The sequence below is a fragment of the Leopardus geoffroyi genome, chromosome A3 (assembly GCF_018350155.1).
Source record: "Leopardus geoffroyi isolate Oge1 chromosome A3, O.geoffroyi_Oge1_pat1.0, whole genome shotgun sequence".
In the NCBI taxonomy this organism is placed as follows: Eukaryota; Metazoa; Chordata; class Mammalia; order Carnivora; family Felidae; genus Leopardus; species Leopardus geoffroyi.
The window spans coordinates 25,259,253-25,280,859 of NC_059336.1; the positions used below are offsets into that span (position 1 = coordinate 25,259,253).

Sequence of the window (21,607 nt, forward strand, 5' to 3'; positions counted from 1 at the left end):
CCCCACGCCCGGGGCCGGCCAGCGTCAGAGCAATACGTCGCTGACTACAACTCCCGGAGGGCAACGCGCCGGCCGTGCCTCAAATCTAATGGAAGGAAGCGCACTGCATGCCGGGAAACTATAGTCTTCCGGCTTGAGGCGCTCCGCGGCGCGTCTTTTTGGTCCAGCTAGAGTCAAAGGGCGAGGTGGCATGCTGGGAAATGTAGTCTCCTTGGAGCCCGTTCTGTAGAGGTAGAAGGACTAGAAGAGAAATAACAATATTTTTCAAAACGTTAATTAGCATTATGTACATTCTGTGATCCAGGAATTGTGCAAAGTGCTTCACACACATTATCACATTTAATTCTCACAAGCCTAATGATAGATAATACTGTTCCTATTTTGTAGGTGAGTAACCAAGACTCAGAGAAACTGAGTGGCTGACTAGCTTAATTGACTAGTCCTGTCTTTGTATACTTTGTTCCCTCTACCTAGAATGCCTTTCTACTCTTTATTCGCCTAGCAGGTTCTTGGAAACCTAGTAGAAACTAACAGCCTTGGCACTGGAGTTAGACTGCAAAGGTTCAAAACGCACCTTGCAACTTAGGCAAGTTACTTCCCCTACTCTGTGTGTCTTCCTGTCTGAAACTGTAAACTAGAAATGATAATAACAAGACCACCTCCGAGTTTATATGAGATAGGTAATGTAAAGTGCTTATTTAGCATGGCCTAGCTAGGTGCTCAAAAAGTTATTCCTTATTCTTGGTCATCATTATACACACTAATAATTAAACCAGGAAGAGACCCAGAACTTTCAAAAGTAGTAGAAGTATTGAAGAGTTTTTTGTCCGTGCATTATACAGATCACTGTGGTTATGGGGCCACATTTCATTGTTTTCCCTTGTCCTTTGCTGTCAAGAATCACTTCTCCCTTGGGGCACCTGGGTGGCTCAGTCAGTTAAGTGTTCAACTCCGTTTTGGCTCAGGTCATGGTCTCCCAGTGTGTGAGCCCCACGTCGGGTTCTGCGCTGGCAACTAGGAGCCTGCTTGAGATTCTCTCTCTCCCTCTCTCTGACCCTCCCTGCTCATGGTCTCTCTCTCTTTCTCTCTCTCTCTCTCCCTCAAAAAAAAAAAAAAAATCACTCTCCATCCATTAGCAGTGAGGCAGCATCTAGTAGCCAATACCTACCCTAAGCCAGCATTCTAATTTGCTGCTTCCAATCTTTTATTTGGAAGTCTTGTTACTTGTCACTTAGCCTTGTATGAAATCAAAGGGTAAACCAGTTCTGAGTGAGGGTCTGAAGTGCTCTCCAATAAAGAAAAACATAGCTTCTCAAAGTGCTTTTTTTATCCCTTTCTGGATCTTCCAAATATGTGAAGTTGTTTTGAAGAGAGTTTCAAATAAATGAAAGTTTAACTGAAAATTTTCTCCATTATTTCACATACAAGTCTTGTCTCCTTCCCAGACTATGATCTACATGTAGATAAAAACCTACCTCACATTAAAAAGAATTTTTTTTTAATACCTCAGATGTTGTTGTTCTTATTGTAATCAGCCACAGTCCCAGCCTACATACACAGGGAACCATTTCCAGAGGATGAGAAAGTTTATTTCACCCAACTTTCCAGGTTGGAAGGAATTTTTCAAATGTGAGAGACATGCCAGAACTGTCAAGAATCACAGCTGCATAAATTATGAAACATAAGTCACACTTGTGCTTGTTTTGTAATTGAGATATTGCAAGGTTTTATCAAAATACAAAAATATCGATAAGGAGGCTTCATCAGCGCCTCCTCGTGGCTACAGCAACCCCTCCATACTTAAGCAATTTATTTCCTCCCCTCTTATCTAAGTCATGCTGCAATCAGGCATACAGGTAGCAAAAGACTTGCTGGCTTTGAGCCATGACTCAATGAATATATGAGCAGGAGACACTATAGGCCTTGCCACCATCAATGTCTTATATTGCTGTGGGATAACCTGAGGGTGATAGCAGAAGCCCTCGTGTCATAACTGGAGCCTAGAAAAACATCTTAGGGATATAGAAACAGAACATTTCGATTTTATCTTGAGTACCAACCCCAGTCAATTGGTGTAGGGTGCTCAGATTGCTGGATTGAGAAGAATTCTCAGGCTGCATCAGGACTCCCTGAAAAATGTGCTGAGATCTATTTGTGATGTCTACCTGGAGTGTGGGATAGGAAGTGGTGATATTTGGGCAAGGTAGCTGCGATCCTGGCTGAGAATCCAACTGCCTTGGTAGAAATTCATAGGGTGGGCTGACTCAACACAGGAGAGCCCGGGGGTTTCCTGGAATTCATTTTTTCTGGTCTCTTGGGCAAATGCACAGCCTTTTCAAGCCATGACTGACTGGTGCTAAAAATTATGTGAAAGGGGTGTCTGGGTGGCTCAGTTGTTTAAGCATCTGTTGATATTGGCTCAGGTCGTAATCTCATCGATGGTGAGTTCAAGCCCCACGTCGGGTTCTGTGTTGACAGCACAGAGACTACTTGGGATATTCTCTCTCTCTCTCTCTCTCTCTCTCTCTCTCTCTCTCTCTCTCCTTCTCTCTGCCCTTCCCTCTCTCTTTCTCTCTCTCTTTCTCTCTCTAAATAAATAAATAAGTTTTAAAAATTATGTGAAAAGAGTGACCTATCATTACATGCAACAACCTGGATGATTTGCAGATATTAGGCTGAGTGACAGAAATCAGACTCAAGTCTGTATGATTCAATTTATACAGAGTTCAAAACCAGGCAAAACTAATCTATGGCGATAGGTGTTAGAATAGTGGTTACCTTCAGGTATGGTACAGACCAGGCAGAATGATATTTGTGGGGTGCTGGACAGGTTCTATATCAAGATCCAGTGGTGTTCACCTGCCTGTATACAAATTAACCTGTCTTCATAATGAAGATAACTGCCCTTCACATATCTTATGTACTTTACTAAATATATTGCCATTTTTAAAACTTGTCTGGTAAGAGCAGCAATAGAAGCATACAGTTTTTATTAATTTGCAAAGTACTCTCACTTACAAAATCTCATCTGCATCCACCAAAGCCCCAAGAAATAAGCATTACTATACCATCTACTGCTTACTGTTTATTTATTTTTTTAATGTTTATTACTTTTTTTTTTTTTTGAGACAGAGAGAGACAGAGCATGAACGGGGGAGGGTCAGAGAGAGGGAGACACAGAATCTGCAGCAGGCTCCAGGCTCTGAGCTGTCAGCACAGAGCCTGACACGGGGCTCGAACCCACCAACTTCAAGATCATGACCTGAGCTGAAGTCTGCTGCTTAACTAAGCCACCCAGGCACCCCTAGAATTTGCTGATTTTTAACTGTAAAAAACAAACAGAGTACATCCAACACCCTTTCCTGATTAAAAAAAAAAAAAAAAAACACTCAACAAAGTAGGAATAGAAAAGAGCTGCTCAATCTGATAAAGAACATCTACGAAATGGGGCGCCAGGGTGGCTCAGTTGGTGGAGCATCTGACTCTTGATTTTGGCTCAGGTCATGATTCCAGGGTCGTGGGATCGAGCCCTGAGTTGGGATTCTCTCTCTTTCCCTCTGCCCCTCTCCCCCACTCAACACGTTTTCTCTCTCTCTCTTTCTCTCTCTCTCTCAATAAATAAATAAATAAATAAAAGTGAAAAGACATCCTACGAAATGGGAGAAAGTAATGGCAAATCCTATACCTGACAAGGGGTTAACATTCAGAGTATAGATTTTTAATTTTAATTTTTATTTTTACTTATTTATTTTAAACATTTATTTTCTTTTGTTTTAAATTTTTTACGTTTATTTATTTCTGAGACAGAAAGAGAGAGACAGAGCATGAGCAGGGAAGGGGCAGAGAGAGAGAGGGAGACACAGATTCCAAAGCAGGCTTCAGGCTCTGAGCTGTCAGCACAGAGCCCGACGCGGGGCTCGAACTCACGGACCGCAAGATCATGACCTAAGCCAAAGTCGGACACTTAACCGACTGAGCCACCCAGGTGCCCCAACATTTGTTTATTTTCGAGAGACAGAGATAGAGCACAAGCGGGGGGGGGGGGGGGGAACAGAGAGAGAGAGAGGGAGACACAGAATCTAGATTTTTTATTTTTAAAAAAATGTTTATTTAGTTTGAGAGAGCGTGGTGGGGGGGGGGGGCGGGGAGGGACAGAGAGAGAGGGAGAAGAGAATTCCAAGCAGGCTCCACTCTGTCAGTGCAGAGCCCAAAGTGGGGCTCTAACCCGTGAACTGCGAGATCGTGACCTGAACCAAAATCAAGAGTTGGCCGCTCAACTGACTGAGCCACCCAGGTGCCCGCAGAATATACTTATATTTAAAAACCCTCTTACAACTCAAAAAACAAAAAGACAAGGGGCGCCTGGGTGGCTCAGCCGGTTAAGTGTCTGACTCTTGATTTTGGCTCAGGTCATGATCTCATGATCTGTGAGATCAAGCCCCCTGTCAAGCTCTGCCCTGACAGTGCGGAGCCTGCTTGGGATTCTCTCTCCCTTTCCCTCTCTCTCTCTCTGCCCCTCCCCTGCTTTCTCTCTCTCTGTCTCAAAATACACGTTTAAAAGAAGTATTTTTTTAAGACAAACAACCCGATCAAAAGGCACTAAATTGTATATGTTAAAATAGTTAAATTGGTGAATTTTGTTATGTGAATTTTATTTTCAAAAAAAGTGTGCTGAAGTCATGACAGGAAAACATGTTTTGCTGCCCACCACACAAACCCAGATTAGAACTGAGGCTCTGCCATTCAGCCATGTGGCAAGGTGTGCCATCCGACTCGGTTTCCCAACTGTGAGAGACACTATCTTCCTTACCGGGCCATTTTGAGGATTCAATAAGAACATAGGTAAAGGGCCTGGCACAGAATATGCACCCAATACACATTTATAAAATAAACAATAATAGTAACAACAGGAATAATAATTAATTACTGACATCTATGGGCCCTCACTTTGAGTCAGATGGCTGACAAAGAATATCTCATTAATTATCTGACTATAGCCCTATGAGGTAGGTACAGATTATAGCCGAGGAAACAGAAGTTTAGAGAGTTTGAATGACTTGCCCACAGTCATACTGATGAAGTTTTGTGGTGATGAGAGGGGGGGCGGGATTCATGGGGTTTGGAGCCGATGGCCAAGAAAGAATTCTTGAAGACATCTTTGGTGCAAAAATGGTGATTTTATTAACGCACGGGGACAGGACCCATGGGCAGGAAGAGCTGCACTGGGGTTGTGATGGGTAACTCATTATATACCCTCAGGTTGGGAGGGGGTCAGGGAAAGAGGATGTCTCTAAGGAATTTTGGAAGCAAGGTTTCCAGGGGCTAGCTGTTGCTAGGGAAACACCATTTATCACCCTTTAATAAAACCTCAGTCATGAGACCCCTCAAATGCATATGGGGGGCCATAAGCTTGGAGCATGATTGCCAGCATATATCCTGGGGCAGTTGAGATAAAGGAAGTAGACTGACTGGATCCTCGAGGTTGGGACAATGTTAAGCCAAGGTTCTCTTTTGCCCCTAGCAAAATGTCATGTCGAAGGCAGCTGAGCTCCTAGAGGGAGATCACTCTGCTGGTTTCAAGGACTTGTCAATGGGCTATAGGCTGTAAGGGAATTTAATTTTTCATTTGCCTTAGTTTCCCACATTACCATAGCAATCACTTAAACCCCTTTCCTTTGTTCTTGGGTAGCCGGGAGTGTCTGAGGAATATCACAAGATCCCACCTGGGGCAGGGGGTGGGAGGTGTTGCTAGCTTGTGCTTTGCCCCTTAACTTGCCTCATGCTCTCTCATCAATACCATTATTAAGTGACGTGGCTGGCATTTGAACTCCCAGCAAACAATCGGAAATCTTTATTGAGTACTTCATGCTAAGCAAGACACTGAGCTGAGCGTTTACATCCATTACCTCATCTAGCCTGCACACCTGCATGAAGTGGGCATTATCATTGTCCCCATTTTATATTATTAAGTACTGGGGAAACAGAAGTTGAAGAGCTTGCCCAAGGTCACACAGCTTGTGGGGGCAAAGCTGAGAGTCTTACTATAACAACAACCTCCTTAACCTCTCTATTCTACACTGCCTTCATCCAAATGAATGAATGGATAGAGATGCACAAATAAACACAAATAAATGAAGTGTGATGAGCCCGGGAGCAGGTATGAATGACCTCTCTGGGAACAGGGCAAAGTTAGCAGTAGGGGTAGGAGAGACCCAGCAGAACCTGAGAGAGGCAAGTGGGGAGCGGGGGTGGAGACTGCTCTGGAAGGGCCCCTGCCCTTGAGTTAATGGTAGGTTCCAGGGCCTGCCTACTCCATACCTCTTCATCCAAGCATGTGTAGGCCATGCAACAGGCTCTGTGCCCTAGAGAGTCAAGGGCTTCCTTCTGAAAGGCTTTTCAGGCCACCCCATACAATGCTGCAACATGCGCCCCACCCCACACTCACATTCTACTCTCCTCCGCTTTTTCTTTCTTTTCTATAGTACTTATCACCTTCTAACGTATTATATCATTTGCTTTTTTGCTGTTTATCACGGATCATTATTTGTTTGGCTCATAATGTGTTGTCAATGCCTAGAAGTATGCCTAGCATATAGTAGGCACTTAATAAAAACATTTGTGAAATGAATACATGAGTGGGCTGAGGGAGCAGTGACTTGGGGGGCAGGAGAACTAGATTTGGATTTAGCCTTGCTGTGAGACCTTGGACAAGACCCCTTCCCTCTCTGTGCCTCACTTTATTCTCCAGGATTCTACAAAGGGCTCAAGGCCCTGAAGTTGGGCCTCAGCCCCTGGCCTCAGGATTCTGTGCCTGACCACCCATAAGCCATCCTTGGTGAGCAGGGGTTCACCCCCAACCCTGGGGTGGAACCTGCTGGGTTTTCTGCTCCCACCCTACAGGACCTGAGAATCCGTGGGAGCATTTGCTGGCAGCTTTGGGGGGTTGGGAACACCTGCAGCTGCCACCTCCACTCCAGCCTTCCCAAGGGAGACAGAACTGGTCCAACTGGTTCTGCTGGGTCACACCAGATACCTGCTGTGTCAACTGAGATTTCCAAACCACTGTCATTTGTCCCAGATGGTCTCGGCTTCCTCTTAAAACAAAGGAAAATGGGGCTTTACAGTGCATTGGGTTAGCCTACATGGCAGATGCTTACTGAGGGACACTTACCCTTGGCCTCCATGGAACAGGAGGAGGGGTGGTAGAGTGGGTCTTGTTTCCTCAAAGTGCTGTTGTTGGTTTATTCAATAAATATTGATCGAGCAATTCCTGAGCAGTTCTAGGCACCATAGATGTATCAGCGAACAAAACAGAGAAAAGTCCTTGTCCTTGTAGAATTTTTGGTTTTTAATGAGGGGAACGGACAATAAAGAAATGTCTAGGGGCACCTGCCTGGCTCAGTCAGTGGAGCACGCGACTCTTGATCTCAGGGGTGTGAGTTTGAGCCCCCATGTTGAGTTGTAGACATTACTTAAAAATAAAATCTTAAAAAAAAAAAGAGAGAAATATCTAATACAGTGTCAAGGATGATGGATAAAAAAGAAAAGTAAGGGACTAAAGTGTGATGGGGGTAGGGTGGGGGCTATTTTAGACAGATTGGCCAGGGAAAGCCTGAGGAAATAACTTTTGGACAAAGGTAAATAGAGGGAGGGGGCCAGCCATAGGAAAATCTGGGGTAAGGGCATTCTAGACAGAGGGAACAGCAAGGACAAAGGCCCTGAGGCAGGAACTAATTTACATGATGGAAAAGCAGCAAGAGGGCAAGTATGGCTGGAGTAGAATGAGAGAAGAAAAGAGTGGTAGGAGACACGGGCCGTATCATGTAGAATCTTGAAATCTACCAGGAAAACTTTAGATTTCATTCTGGGAGATATTGGAAGCCACTAGAGTTTTAAACAGGAAACTGGCATAATCTGATTGAGGCTCTAGGAAGATCCCTTGGGCTGCTGTCAAGAGAATGGATCATGGTGTAGAGAGAGAGAAAGCAGGGAGATCAAAGAGAAGGCTGATGCAATCATTCATGCAAAAGAGGCTTGCAGCCTGGACAGGGTAGCAATGGCAGAGATGAAAAGTGGTTGGAGCTTTGGAGGAGTGATTTAAAAAAAAAAGCCCCAAATACTGGCCTATCAGAGCTGGTGAGAGCTTTAGCGATCCTAAGACAAGGTAGGAACTTTGGTGTCTGTCAGCCCTGGGTTTGAAGACCAGCTCCACACATTCTAGCTGAGTCTTTGGGCAGGTTGTTACACCTCTCTGAGTGAGTCTCGGTTTCCCCATATATAAACTGGGCATTATAAGAGAGCTTGCTTCCAAGGGGTGTCTTGAGGACTCAGTGACATGTAAATAAGACACAGAGCACAAGGTTGGGCGCTTAGTGGACAGTAAAGTTAGCTATGACTCAATTCCCCACGTTTATTGAAAAAGAAACTGAGGCCAGCTAGCTTAGAGGCAAACAGAGGACTAGAAGTGGAAGGGAGAAAACAAAGCACTATTTATAGGGTTCTTCAAGTCGTATACCTCAGGTCCAGACAGTAAGATGATTGAGGAGGTCAGGAACATAAAAAATATCATGTGACCCTCTCTGGCCATCTTGTTCTCCTACTCTTGAAAGACATGGGAAATTAGAATTATGTGTCTACTCTAAACAAGTCAACACAAGTATGGCAAGTAGCAACTGACATCCAGCTGCAACATCAGGGAGACAGTAGAGAAAAACAGGAACTATGGCATCCAGAATGTATGTACCCATTTAAAGGGGCTGCTAGCTCAGCTCCACCTGACTGCTGTCTCCCTGCCTAATTTTTTTTTAAATATTTGTTTATTTTTGGGAGAGTGCAAGCAAGGGAGGGGCAGAGAAAGGGGGACAAAGGATCCGAAGAGGGCTCTGCACTGACAGGCTGACAGCAGTGAGCCTGATGTGGGGCTCGAACTCAAGAAATGTGACATCATGACCTGAGCCGAAGTAAGGCGCTCAACCAACTGACCCACCCACGTGTCCCCAGACATCCTAATTTTCAACAGAAGTCAGAATCCAGATTTTTATATGAAATCTCCCAATTTTTAAAAAATATTTTCTTTTCACATTTTTAAAATTTATCTATTTATTTTGAGAGAGCAAGCGCAAGTGGGGAGAAGGGCAGAGACAGAGGGGGACAGAGGATCCGAAGTGGGCTCCGTGCTGACAGCAGTGAGCCCGATGCGGGGATCAGACTCACGAACCCTGAGATCATAGCCTGTGCTAAAGTCAGATGCTTAACCCACTGAGCCACCCTGGTGCCCCTTCCCTCTGAATTCTAATAACCTTGTTGGGTAGGTACTATTATTCTCCTCATTTGACATATGAGGCCACTGAGGTTCAGAGAAGTGAAGTGACTTGCCACAGTCACACAGTTGGGAAGGGGCAGAGTCAGGATTCAAACCTAGCTCTGCTTAATGTCAAAATCTGTGGGACTCTGGATGCTCAGGACAGACCCTCTTTACACTTCATTCTCCCAGCATCTTGGAGGTCTATGAGGGACTCTGGGGTCCTGGAGCAGCTCTGTTGTCAACTTAGCAAGGCCTTTGAGCAAGGGCCTTCCCCTTTCTAGGCCTCAGTCATCCCATCTGCCTACCTAGGAGGGATTTAGTTATTATGGTCCAAGCTTCCTCCCTTGCAGTCCAACTGTGCATCTATTAAATATTAGGACTTGGGGCGCCCGGGTGGCTCAGTCAGTTAAGCAGCCAACTTCGGCTCAGGTCACGATCTCACCGTCCGTGAGTTCGAGCCCCGCGTTGGACTCTGTGCTGACCGCTCAGAGCCTGGAGCCTGTTTCAGATTCTGTGTCTCCCTCTCTCTCTGACCCTCCCCCGTTCATGCTCTGTCTCTCTCTGTCTCAAAAATAAATAAACGTTAAAAAAAAAAAAATTAAAAATAAATAAATATTAGGACTTGCTATTTTCCTTGTTCTTTTTTTTAATGTTTATTTATTTACTTTGAGAAAGAGAGAGAGAGCGAGAGAGCAGGGGAGGGGCTGAGAGAGAGCAGGGAGAGAGAATCCCAAACAGGCTCCACGCTGATAATGACATGAGACTCGAACCCACTAATTGTGAGATCATGACCTGAGCGGAAACCAAGAGTTAGATGCATAGCCGACTGAGCCACCCAGGTGCCCCAATATGTCCCTTGGTCTGTGGCCTGGCTCTGCCACTTACTGTTGTGTGATTTGGAGCTGCTTAACCTCCCTGTGCCTTTTGCCTCATCTCGGCCATAAAATGGAATTAGAAGTAGCACCCACCTCAAAGTGCTTAGGACACGTCAGGCATGGCACAGGTACCTAGTCAACATTAGTCTTCACGATTATTGGTAAATGTTCACGCGTGTGTATACTGATAGGCAGAGACAGAAATATAACTTAAACAGTTGTATTAGGATGGAGATGTGCTTTTTTAACATTTTATTTAATGTCACGATTGTTAAAAATGTTTAATGTCTCCCATGACTCCTCCACTTTGTAGAGAATAAAATCCAAATTCTTTAACCAAGAGTATCTCTGATTCGACGTCAACTCCTATTTCAATAGAGCAAAGTGGCTAACAACACATGGAGGCAGGCCATTCCTGCCTGAATCCCAGCTCTGTGACTGACTAGCTGTGTGAACTTGGGCGAGGAGCTCTGTGTCTGTTTCCTCATTTGTAAAATAAGTTACAATTTCCACCCGATGGGGCTGAAGTGCTGTGTATCCATCATGTGGAAGTGTCCATCAGGTGGAAGCTTGAAGCATATTAGCAACTGTCATGATCTACCTACTACCGCTAAATCTCTGGTCACCCTGGACCTTGCATTAGCCCCAGAATTATACCTCGAAGGCTTTGCTCATGGCTCGCTCTCCCTGGCATGCCTTCCCCCCTTTATCCATCCATCAAAACATTCTGTGTCAAGGACCAGCTCAAATGTGACCTCCCCCGGACAGATCTTCAGTCCTCGCCAGTCCTTCCTCTGGCCCTGAAGGCTGGGTGGGCTTACAGTTCTCACTGCCTCAGCTGTGTGCCCCTTCCTCACTTGCTGTTCCTCCTGCATCACACCCTTCCTGAGGGGAAGATGGGCTTGCTCTCAGCTCCAGCTCACAGCCCCAGCACAAATGTCTGAGGGACGTACCAGCCTTCAAGGAAACTGAGTCATCAAACTGAGCCTGACAGGCCTGCCACGCCCCACCCTATCCCTTCTCCAGCCCGTTTCCTCTCCTGTAACTGACCAGGAGGTCCAGCAGGGTGGCCCAGCAGGGTGGTTGCGGATATAAATGAGGAAACACTGGTCAAGGTCCCCTTTCTCTTCCCTGCCTCCCTGATTCACTCCTCCTCTGGACTAGCTGGGGAGGCGGAGAGAGTGCTGGTGGTGGGGGCAACTACGGATTCTAGAGGCCTGCTTGAGATGGACTTCTGGCTCTGATCAGAGCTTCTGATGCAGTAGCGTTTGGGGCAAGGCCCAGGATCCTGCATTTTCAAAAGTGAGTTAAAACCTCTTCCATGGCCATGCTCTGAAATAACCATTCCGGGAGCACCAAACCTCTCCATGGCTAACAGGGCAGCACAGCTGTGTGCAAGGGGCCATGGGACCTCTCAGCCCCCACACACTTTGGAGGAGGGAGTGCTGCCACCCAGGGGCAGAAACTCCCAAGGCTCGGGCCTGAACCATTGGGTACACATTTTGATAAAAACATTTAATGAGCACTTTTCAAGGGCCAAGCATTATGCCAAGTCCTCTGCACGTTTCATCATACTGGACCCCACGACAGCCCTATGGAGTTGAACTGTCATACCCACCCCCCACTGTACAGGTGAGAAATACAGGGCTCAGAGAGGTAAAGTGACTTACCCAAGGTCACACAGCAAGTGAGCAGCAGTGCTTAGATGTGAAGCCAAAACTGGCTGATAGCTGCACTCTAACCATGACACTTGAGTGCCGCCTAAATGCCTACATCACAGAGTCACCTGGGGATATCGTAAGGGACTGTGTATGAAAAGGTCCAGCAGATCAGGGCTCTAACAATCTCAGGCCTCCAGAAGAGCAGCTTGACTAAAGGCCACACCAAGACAGCCTGGAGGAGGGGCAGGCAGGACCACCCTGTCTTCTCTCTTAGGTGGGCCGACACCAGCCTGGACCAGCCAGACCCTGGGGTTGCTCAGCTCGGCCATCTCTCTTCTCTCCACTGCCCTGACCAGGAAGCTGTAGGCAGCCCTGCCTCAGATTCCAGAATGCTTCAGGGCTCTCCAGCAGAATTGGGGCCATGGCAGGCTGGCCACAGGCCAGGGTTTATACATGACACTCCAAAAGGATTTCAGCTCATGGCTCACTTCCGTTGGAAAGAATCTCTAGCTGGCCCCTGACGTCTGGACCCAAAGGTGAGCATGGGGCCAGGCTCTGGGAGCAAACCCCGTGGGTCCATCACTCTGAGGCCTGGATGTACACAGGCACAGCGAGCATGGCACACGGGCCCTCAGTCCCTGCCTGCAGCTCCGCCAGCGCCAGGTTGGAGCCCAGGCTCTCGGCATGCCCAGGCACTACCAGCTCAGGCTCGCCACCCACCGTGCCACCCACTACGATGGACAGCACTGCATCTGGCTCTGAGAAGGGCGGCTTGCCTGGGGCAGCCTCCGGCACAGGCCCAGCCCCTGTGTCTTTCAGTTCCTCCAGCCCCAGCGGGTCAGGCAGGGGGGTCACCACCTTGCGCCCACCACTGCTGCCGCTGCGGGGGGCCGCCCTCCTCCGGGAGGGCCGCCGGGCTTGCAGGTCCTTGTCCTTTTGGGGGCCAAGGCGGCAGCGGTGATCCTTGAGGTATTTGTGTCGGGAAAAGCCCTTGGCACAGCCAGCACAGCGGAACTTGTAGTTGCCCGTGTGGGCGCGCTGGTGCTCCGCGAGGTGGGCCCGGCGGCTGAAGGACTTGCTGCACAGGGCGCACTTGTGGAGCTTCATGCCTGGGGTGGGGGGAGGGGGGCAAAGTCAGAGAGAGGCACTCAGACCCCTTACTTTGCAACCGCACCTCTGCACTTGGAATAAAACCCAGTCTCGGCTTGTCCTCTGAGCACGTGCGTGATCTGGGCCCTGCTCCCTGCCAGTCTCATCTCCCCACTTCTCCCAGCTGAGCGTGTGTGCGATCTGGGCCCCTGCTCTCCTGTCAGTCTCATGTCCCCCCTTCTTCCAGCCACTGACTCGCGGCCAGCCACACATGCCGTCCTCAGGGCACTAAGCTGACTCCTGCCTCTGGGCCTTTGCACTTGCTGTTTCCCTCTGCCTGGAATAGGAATAAGGTTCAGCCCCCAAACCTTAGCTAACTTAGCCAGGTCACCATCATCTCTTTCCTCTCTGGTCTGTCTGTCTCACCCTGGCCCCCTCAGACCATCCCCACAGGGCAGCTAGAAATGGCTTCATGAAATACACAAAGGATTGTGACATTCTCTGCTCTGAACTTTCCAGTGATTTGCCAAGTTCCCCACAAAGCCCTGTGCAGTCTGACCACTCCCTTCACCTCTCAGCCCCATTCCCTCCTTCCCCCCACTTGTTCTCTGAGCTCCACACTCCCACTCACCTCTCCTGGTCTTAAACACCCCCAGTCCCTTCTCTGCCTCAAGATTTTGTACTTGCTCCCTCCTTCTGGAAGCTATTTCCTGGCTTTTCTCATCCCTTAAGACAGCTCTCATGTCACCTCCTCCAGGAGACTGTCCCTGATACCTGCCTCATATCTTTCTCTGCCCCCTCACTGTTTATTCCTGTCTTTGTAGTCTGCATACTTCTCTGTAACATACTTATTTGTTTGTTGTTCATTTTCAATCTTTGCCACTGAATGCTAAGCTTCCCCAGGAGGGCAGGGTGGGGATCTGCCCATCTGATTCCCCCATGTCACCTCCAGAGTCTGACATGTGATAAGCTCTCAACAGTCACTCACTCAATGAATCACTGGTGCCTCCGTATCCACCATGAAGGCAAGTCCAGCCCACACTCAGCCTGAGCCATGCTCTCCTCAGCCTCCCTCAGATGAAGGCTCAGAGAGGGGCAGAGACTTGCATGAGGCAACACGGCAGGACAGTGGTAGTGCTAAAAATCAAACTCAGGCCATCTGTGTGCAAAGTGCTCAACTCTACGCTCTCAGTTTTCAAACTATCTTTAGCAACTAAATCCTTTCTTTAAACCCATGATTCTTAACCAGGGGCAATTTTACCATCCAGGAGACTTTTGTCCCCTGGAGACATTTGTGGTTGTCCTAACTGTGGGGAAGAAGCCACTGACATCTAGAGGGTAGAGGCTAGTATATTGCTAAGCATCCTATAATGCACATGGCAGCCCCCTCATATAGCATCAGCCAGTACAAAATATCAATAGTGCCAAGAAACCATGTTCTAGCCCAAACGGTATGTGGAAAGACAGCCAAGCTGCTCTGGGGATGCAGCAGCACCCAAGGAAGAGCCATGGAGCCCCTGGGAAACTGAGGAGCGGGGTGAAGACCCTTGCTCCACACCCCACCTGCCCCGCTCTGCTGAGGATACCAAGGAGCCTTCCTGGCCGTGTCTTGGAGCCAGGTGGAATCTGATCTCGCTCCACACCTGATCCACACCTCTATCACACCGGGCACCTCTCTGATTTATGAGCTATCTCCTCTTAGGTCAGCTTCCCCTCAGCCCAGGGGAGTGTATCTGACTCACCTCTGTAGGACCCTGAGGTCCCTAATGCAGGCCTGGTTCATGGCTCACACGAGCAAAAGTCTGTTGGCTGGAATATACCAGGCAGGGGCGCCTGGGTGGCGCAGTCGGTTAAGCGTCCGACTTCAGCCAGGTCACGATCTCGGGGTCCATGAGTTCGAGCCCCGCGTCAGGCTCTGGGCTGATGGCTCAGAGCCTGGAGCCTGTTTCCGATTCTGTGTCTCCCTGTCTCTCTGCCCTTCCTCCGTTCATGCTCTGTCTCTCTCTGTCCCAAAAATAAATGAACGTTGGAATATACCAGGCAGTGATTAAAAGCCACACGGGAGGGGCGCCTGGGTGGCTCAGTCGGTTAAGCGGCCGACTTCGGCTCAGGTCATGATCTCACGGTCCGTGAGTTCGAGCCCCGCGTCGGACTCTGTGCTGACAGCTCGGAGCCTGGAGCCTGTTTCAGATTCTGTGTCTCCCTCTCTCTGACCCTCCCCTGTTCATGCTCTGTCTCTCCCTGTCTCAAAAATAAATAAAACGTTAAAAAAAAAAAAAGGCACATGGGATGTGCCTGCTGTTTCCAGAGGGCCTGCCCCAGGGACTTTGAGCTGAACCAGACCCTGTTGATAGGTCCAGGAGTCACTTACCAGAGTGGGAGAGGATATGAGCCTTCAGTTTGTCCGGCCGATTGAACTCTTTACTGCAGCCCGTGTGTGTCCTAGAACCCAAAACCACTGGTCAGAGGGATCTCACCAAACTCAGGACTCTCTTGCTGGCCTCTGTGCTAGTGCAGGGCATGAGGGACTTCCTGTTTACCCAAAGGGCCAGGCTGGGAAGCAGAGTGGGGAATAGGCAGGCAGGCCAGGCCCACAGCAGGAAAAAGGAGAGAGGGCCTTCAGAAACTCATCCCTGACGTTTTTGTGTCCCACTGCTGGGTAAAGCTGCCCCTCCCACTCATGCCAGTTTCTACTCACGAGAAGGGGCATTTATATTTCTTGAATGGCTCATGGATCAACATGTGTCTCTTCAGTTTGTCCTTACGGTTGAACGCAGACTCGCACACTGAGCATTTGTAGGGCTTCTCACCTGTAGAAGACACAGATGGAGGCGGGGGAGGGAGTCCCATGAGATGGAGTCTGAATATGGGGCACACTAGAGGGTAGCAGCTCCTCTAAAGAAGTGGCCTGGGAGAAAACAGCCTTTCCCATTCCTCATGACTTTGTTTTTCCAAGGAGAAGAAGGGAGTTATTTCAGAGAGGGCGGTCAGAAAAGGCTTGGGGCGCCTGGGTGGCTCAGTAAGTTAAATGTCCGATTTTGGCTCAGGTCATGATCTCATGGTTTGTGGGTTTGAGCCCCACGTTGGGCTCTGTGCTGACAGCTCAGAGCCTGGAGCCTGCTTTAGATTTTGTGTCTTCCTCTCTGTCTGCCCCTCCCCTGCTCATGCTCTATCTCTGTCTCTCAAAAATAAATAAATAAACATTGAAGTTTAAAAAAAAAAAAAGAAAAGAAAAGGCCTTTCTGATGAGACAAGAAGGGAGACGTGAGGCAGGCGGGGAGCAAGCCATGATGGAAACCAGAGTCAGGGTCCCAGGCTGAAGGAAAGGTGGGAGTGTGTGGTATGTCTGAAGACAGGGGAGGCCAGTATGGCTGGAACAGAGTAGGGGAGAGAGAATGAGGCAGAAGGGGAGGTTAGCGAGACAGCCTGGCCCAACAGGGAGGGCCTGGAAGGCCTGGGTTTTTACTCTGAGCAAGAGGAGAAGCCACCAGAGTGGCTGAGCAGAGGGAGGACCGATCTGACTTAAGAGTTTCACAGTCTCCTTCTAGCTGCACGCAGAAAATACAGTGAAGGGGTGGGGGTGGAGGCATGGGAAGCAGCCAGTACAGGCAACGTCAGGAAAGCAGAATCGGCAGCCTTTGCCAATGGATTGACTGTGGGGTGTGAGGGGAAGGGTGTCAAGGACGAGTCTAAGGTGGGCCTGAGTGACAGGTGAATGGTTGTGGCATTTACTGAAAGGGGCCCACTGAGGCAGAGAGGGGAATTATACCTTATCTACTGGAATCGTTGTAATGAACTATGAGGTAAGTACTGGATGAGAAAACTGAAGGTCACGGTCTGCACCTAGTGTTTGGGGGAACTAAGACGCTGGCCCAGCAGTGTATGCAGAGTCCACCCAAGTGGCTCCTCATTGGCTGCAAAAGAATCTGGGCGGGGTGGGGGGGGGTGCGCAGGAGGGGAGGAAAGCAGCTCTCACCTGACAGCTCTCATCAGGGCTTACAACCTGTCCTGTGGAAAAGGACTGTTACTAGGCTGTCTGGATTGCCTGCCATTATTTCCTCTCTATTCTCCCTCTGGAATGAATAAAGTACTTTTGAAAAATGCCAACCCGGTGATTAAGGAAATTCTGGTCCTTATAATGGAATGCTCTGCAGTCATTAAAAAGATTAGTGTCCATCTGTGTTTCCTGATCTGGAAAGATCTCCTGGCCATACTGCTAAGTAAGGAAAGAAATTTGTAGAACAGCTTAAGACAAAAAATGAAAAGAAATGTAATCCTCATACTCCCAAACGGCCCTAGCCATAGGTGTTTGTATACACACAGAATATGCAGGGAGAAAGTTGAGGGAGGGTACACACCAAACTACCGGTAACAATTACGATTTGAAGGGAGAACTTAACATTTTACTTTATGTACTTCTATACTGCTTCATTTATTTTATTTTGTTTTGTTTGAGAGAGAGAGACACAGAGAGAGAGAGCGTGTGCACGCAAGTAGTGGAAGGGCAGGGAGAAAGGGGGATAAAGGATCCGAAGCAGGCTGTGCGCTGACAGCAGAGAGTCCGATCCAGGGCTTGAACTCACGAACCGTAAAATCATGACATGAGCTGACGTCAGATGCTTAACCGATCAAGCCACCCAGGTGCCCTTAATACTGCTTCATTTTTAAAATAAGCATATACTTTTGAACAAAAATTTTTTAATATTTATTTATTAATTCTGAGAGAGAGAGAGAGAGAGAGAGAGAACACAGTGGGGAGGGGCAGAGAGAGATGCAGAGAGAATCCCAAGCCGGCTCTAACCCAGCAGGGTAGAGCCCAATATGGGGCTCGATCTCATGAACCTCGAGATCATGACCCAACCCTAAATCAAGAGTCAGATGCTTAACCCAATGAGCCACCCAGGTGCCCCTTGCATAATAATTTTTAAAACTATAAACAGAGTAATTTGGTAATATCTACAAAAATTACCAATGCATACACTTTTTAAGATTTATTATTTAAAAAAAAAAGTTTTTATTTATTTATTTACTTACTTATTTATTTTAAATGTTTATTTTTGAGAGAGAGAGGAAGAGAGCACAAGTTGGGGAGGGACAGAGAGATGGGGGAGACACTGAATCTGAAGCTCTGAGCTTCAGCAACTAGCCTGAATCTGAAGCTGACAGGCTCCAAGCTGTCAGCAACCAGCCTGATGCGGGGCTCGAACTCACGAACCATGAGATCATGATGTGAGCTGAAGTCGAACGCTTAACCGACTGAGCCACTGCACTGACAGCCATGAGTCCTGCTTGGAATTCTCTCTCTTTACCTCTCTCTCTGTCTCTCCCTTGTGCTCTCTCTCAAAAATAATAAATATATAAACTTAATAAAAAAACTTAAAAGAAAAGAAAATGTCAATGTGTCTCAACTGGGGAGCCAAGGAGAGGGGGTTGGGTGGGAATTCTGTAGTGAGAACAGGACCCCCACCCTAGGGGCTCAGAATGGCCTGAGTGAGCTGTTGGGGGCAGAGCCAAGAGTCTTCCCCACCAGCCTACAGAGATTCAGCTCTACCTTAGTGTTGGTGGGAACCCTTTGTTCACTTGCGAGGGCAGGTGGGTAGGGGGCCAGAAAGGAGATGGGAAGGGGGATGAAGAGAGAGTGGGGGACGGACAAGACGGGGAGGGAGAAGAAGGCTGGAGAAAGACAGGGGCAAAGGCTAGAGGGGGGTGGGAAAGGGAAGAGAGAGGGAGGGGGGCTGGGCAGGAGTTGATGGGGGGCAGGGCACTCACCTGAGTGGATGTGAGCATGCAGTTTGAGGTAGTGCTCTCGCCGGAAGAACTTCTTGCACACCTGGCACTTGAACCTGCCCCCACTGCCGTGGGTGGGCAGATGACGCCGTAGGTAGCGCTCACAAGGAAACACCTGGCAGAAGAGACGAGTTGGCATTAGGTCTGACTCACTAACCCTCACCACCTCCTGAGCTCAAGGGACCCCTCATTCCCAGCAGTTGTGGAAACCATTCTCCCACCAGGATCAGGGCCCAGTGTCAGGCTTAGAACCTCATGACTCCCACTACTCACCCACAATGCATGTTCTGAGCTTCTGCCATGCTATTTTTTCTACCCAGAGGGCCTTTCTCTCTTAGCCTGACAAATTTTTATTTATCCTTCAAGACCCAACTCAGGTGTCACTGCTTCTGTGAAGCCCTCTCTGACTTTTCAATGCCGTGCCAGGCAAAACAAATCCTGCCCTTGAATGTTCATCTATATTTATTTGTTTACCATCTGTTTATCTGTTTATTTGTGTTTAAAACATTTTTTTTTAACATTTATTCATTTTTGAGAGTGAGAGAGACAGAGCATGAGCGGGGGAGGGGCAGAGAGAGACGGAGACACAGAATCCGAAGCAGGCTCCAGCCTCAGAGCTGTCAACACAGGGCCTGACATGGGGCTTGAACTCATGGACTGTGAGATCATGACCTGAGCTGAAGTCGGATGCTTAACCGACTGAGCCACCTAGGCGCCCCTGTTTATTTACTGTTTTTTAAGAAAACTCTATCCCCAATGTGGGGCTCAAACTCATGACCCCCAGATCAAGAGTTGCATGCTCTACTGCCTGAGCCAGCCAAGCATCCCTGTTCATCTACATTTTTTAAAATGCTTATTTATTTTGAGTGAGAGAGAGAGAGAGAGCGAGAAAGAGCGTGTGCACGCACACATGGGTGCATGAGTGGGGGAGGGGCAGGGAGAGAGGGAGAAAGAGAGAATCCCGAGCAGGCTCTGCACTCAGCACACAGCCTGACATGGGGCTTGAATCCACTAACTGTGAGATCATGACCTGAGCCAAAATCAAGAGCCGGATGCTTAACTGACTGAACCACCCAGGCGCCTCCATCTACATTTTTAAAGTCACCATCTAACCCATCTAACCCTGAATTATAACCCTTGGCTTTTATGAGATCTCTAAGAGGGCAGAGGAACTTTCATTTCCCAGCACAGGGCCTGTATGAAATGACTTATATGCAAAAGAAAAAATAAAAAGATGAATAAATAACTGAAGAAATGAATGAAAAGGTAAGGAAGAGCCAGAAACCATGGAAGCCAAAATCTCCTTCCTCTCCAGCCATAGGAAGGATATTCATTCATTTTTTTTATTCGTTACAGAGAAGTAGTCAAGGTTACAGACTCAACTACTTAGTAGCCCCACCATTCCCTAGCTAGGTGATCTTTCTGTAACTTGGTTTCCCCATCTGTAAAATGGGAATAGTAATAGTATGCCTCCTAGAGTTAAATGACTCAATTCAGATAAAATGCTCAGGACAGCATGTGGCACATGGTTCTTTTTCAATTCATGATACTTTTATTTGGAACACAAATTCCAAAGCCCCGAATTAGGCTATATACATAATCAGAAACATCTACAATGAGGCTGAAGTGAAACGAGGGCTGTCCTGGGAAATCTGCTGTGTAAGGCTGTAAGAAAATGAGTAGAATAAAGAAACCAGTTAAAATTTTATTTATTTATTTAAGTTCATTTATTTTGAGAGAGAGAGAAAGTACAGAGAGAGAGAGAGGGAGAGAGAGAATCCCAAGCAAGCTCCCCGCCATCAGCGTAGAGCCCAATGTGGGGCTTGAAGCCACGAACTGTGAGATTATGACCTGAGCCAAAGTCAACAGTTGGATGCTCAACTGACTGAGCCACCCAGACACCCCAACAGAAACCAGTTAAACACACTAGGGGGATGCAATCAGCAAAATCCAGACTTTGGGAAACTCCACAAGACCAATGGCCCAGTTTCTTCAACAAATAAATTAAAAGGGGGGGACAAAAAGGAGCACTTGTGGGAGAAACTGTTAATAGAAATTTTGGTTGTATCAACCAATTGGAGTATGTGAGTCTGATTCAAACAAATAAACCTTATAAAAATTATGATGCTTCAGGGTGCCTAGGTGGCTCAGTCAGTTAAGTGTCCGACTCTTGATTTTGGCTCAGGTCATGATCTCATGATTTTGTGAGTTTGAGCCCCACATCGGGCTCTGCACTGACAGTTCGGAGCCTGCTTGAGATTCTCTCTGTCTCCGCCCCTCCCCCACTAGGACCCTATCTCTCTCAAAATAAATACATAAACTTAAAAAAAAAAAAAGATCTCTCTCTCCTTCTCTCTCTCTGCCCCTCCCCAACCCTGTGCACAGGCAGGTGCATGCACTCTCTCAAAAATAAATAAATAAACATTTTCTAAAAATTATGATGTTTCTGAGACACTCAGAAATCAGAACACTGCCTGGCTAGCTGATGACACTAAAGGACAGGCTTCAGTGATGGCTTTCACATTCAGTGAAAAGAAGAACCAATGATAACAAGAATAATACATCAGGAAGCTGGAGGCCGCTGTCCTGATGCTGGGCCTGGGCCCAGAAGAGGCCTCACCCCACATTAGCGCAGCCTGGCCCGGCCTGGCCCAGCAGCAGCTCCAGGATGGCCATGTGTGCCGTCTAATGGCTAAGATGGGCCAGGCAGGGCCCCTACTCTTCAAAGGTGAAGCGCCTATGGAGACAAGTCCATGGAGACAAGTCTGCGGAGACAAGCCTAGGCTTTGCTGCATGTACTGAGGCGGGAGGGGAGAAGGAGACAGTGAGGTGTTTGCTCTACCACCTCTCAGCCCCAACTGCTGTCCCAGCTGGGAAAGGGCAGTGGTACC

The 21,607-nt window shown here is 47.9% G+C and overlaps 1 protein-coding gene across 3 annotated transcripts in view; it reads right to left on the reverse strand.

The window, feature by feature from the left end:
• Positions 1-10,383: 10,383 nt before the first annotated feature.
• ZNF341 (zinc finger protein 341) overlaps positions 10,384-21,607 on the reverse strand; it is a 46,417-nt gene continuing 35,193 nt past the window's right edge. For all 3 annotated transcript variants that reach the window (XM_045444860.1, XM_045444859.1, XM_045444858.1), the window contains 4 exons: positions 18,699-18,831; positions 15,628-15,739; positions 15,301-15,371; positions 10,384-12,949 (listed from right to left, as the gene is read on the reverse strand). In XM_045444860.1, the coding sequence (XP_045300816.1) occupies positions 12,420-12,949; positions 15,301-15,371; positions 15,628-15,739; positions 18,699-18,831 (846 nt within the window). In that variant the 3' untranslated portion in view covers positions 10,384-12,419. The remainder of the gene's footprint in view (positions 12,950-15,300; positions 15,372-15,627; positions 15,740-18,698; positions 18,832-21,607) is intronic.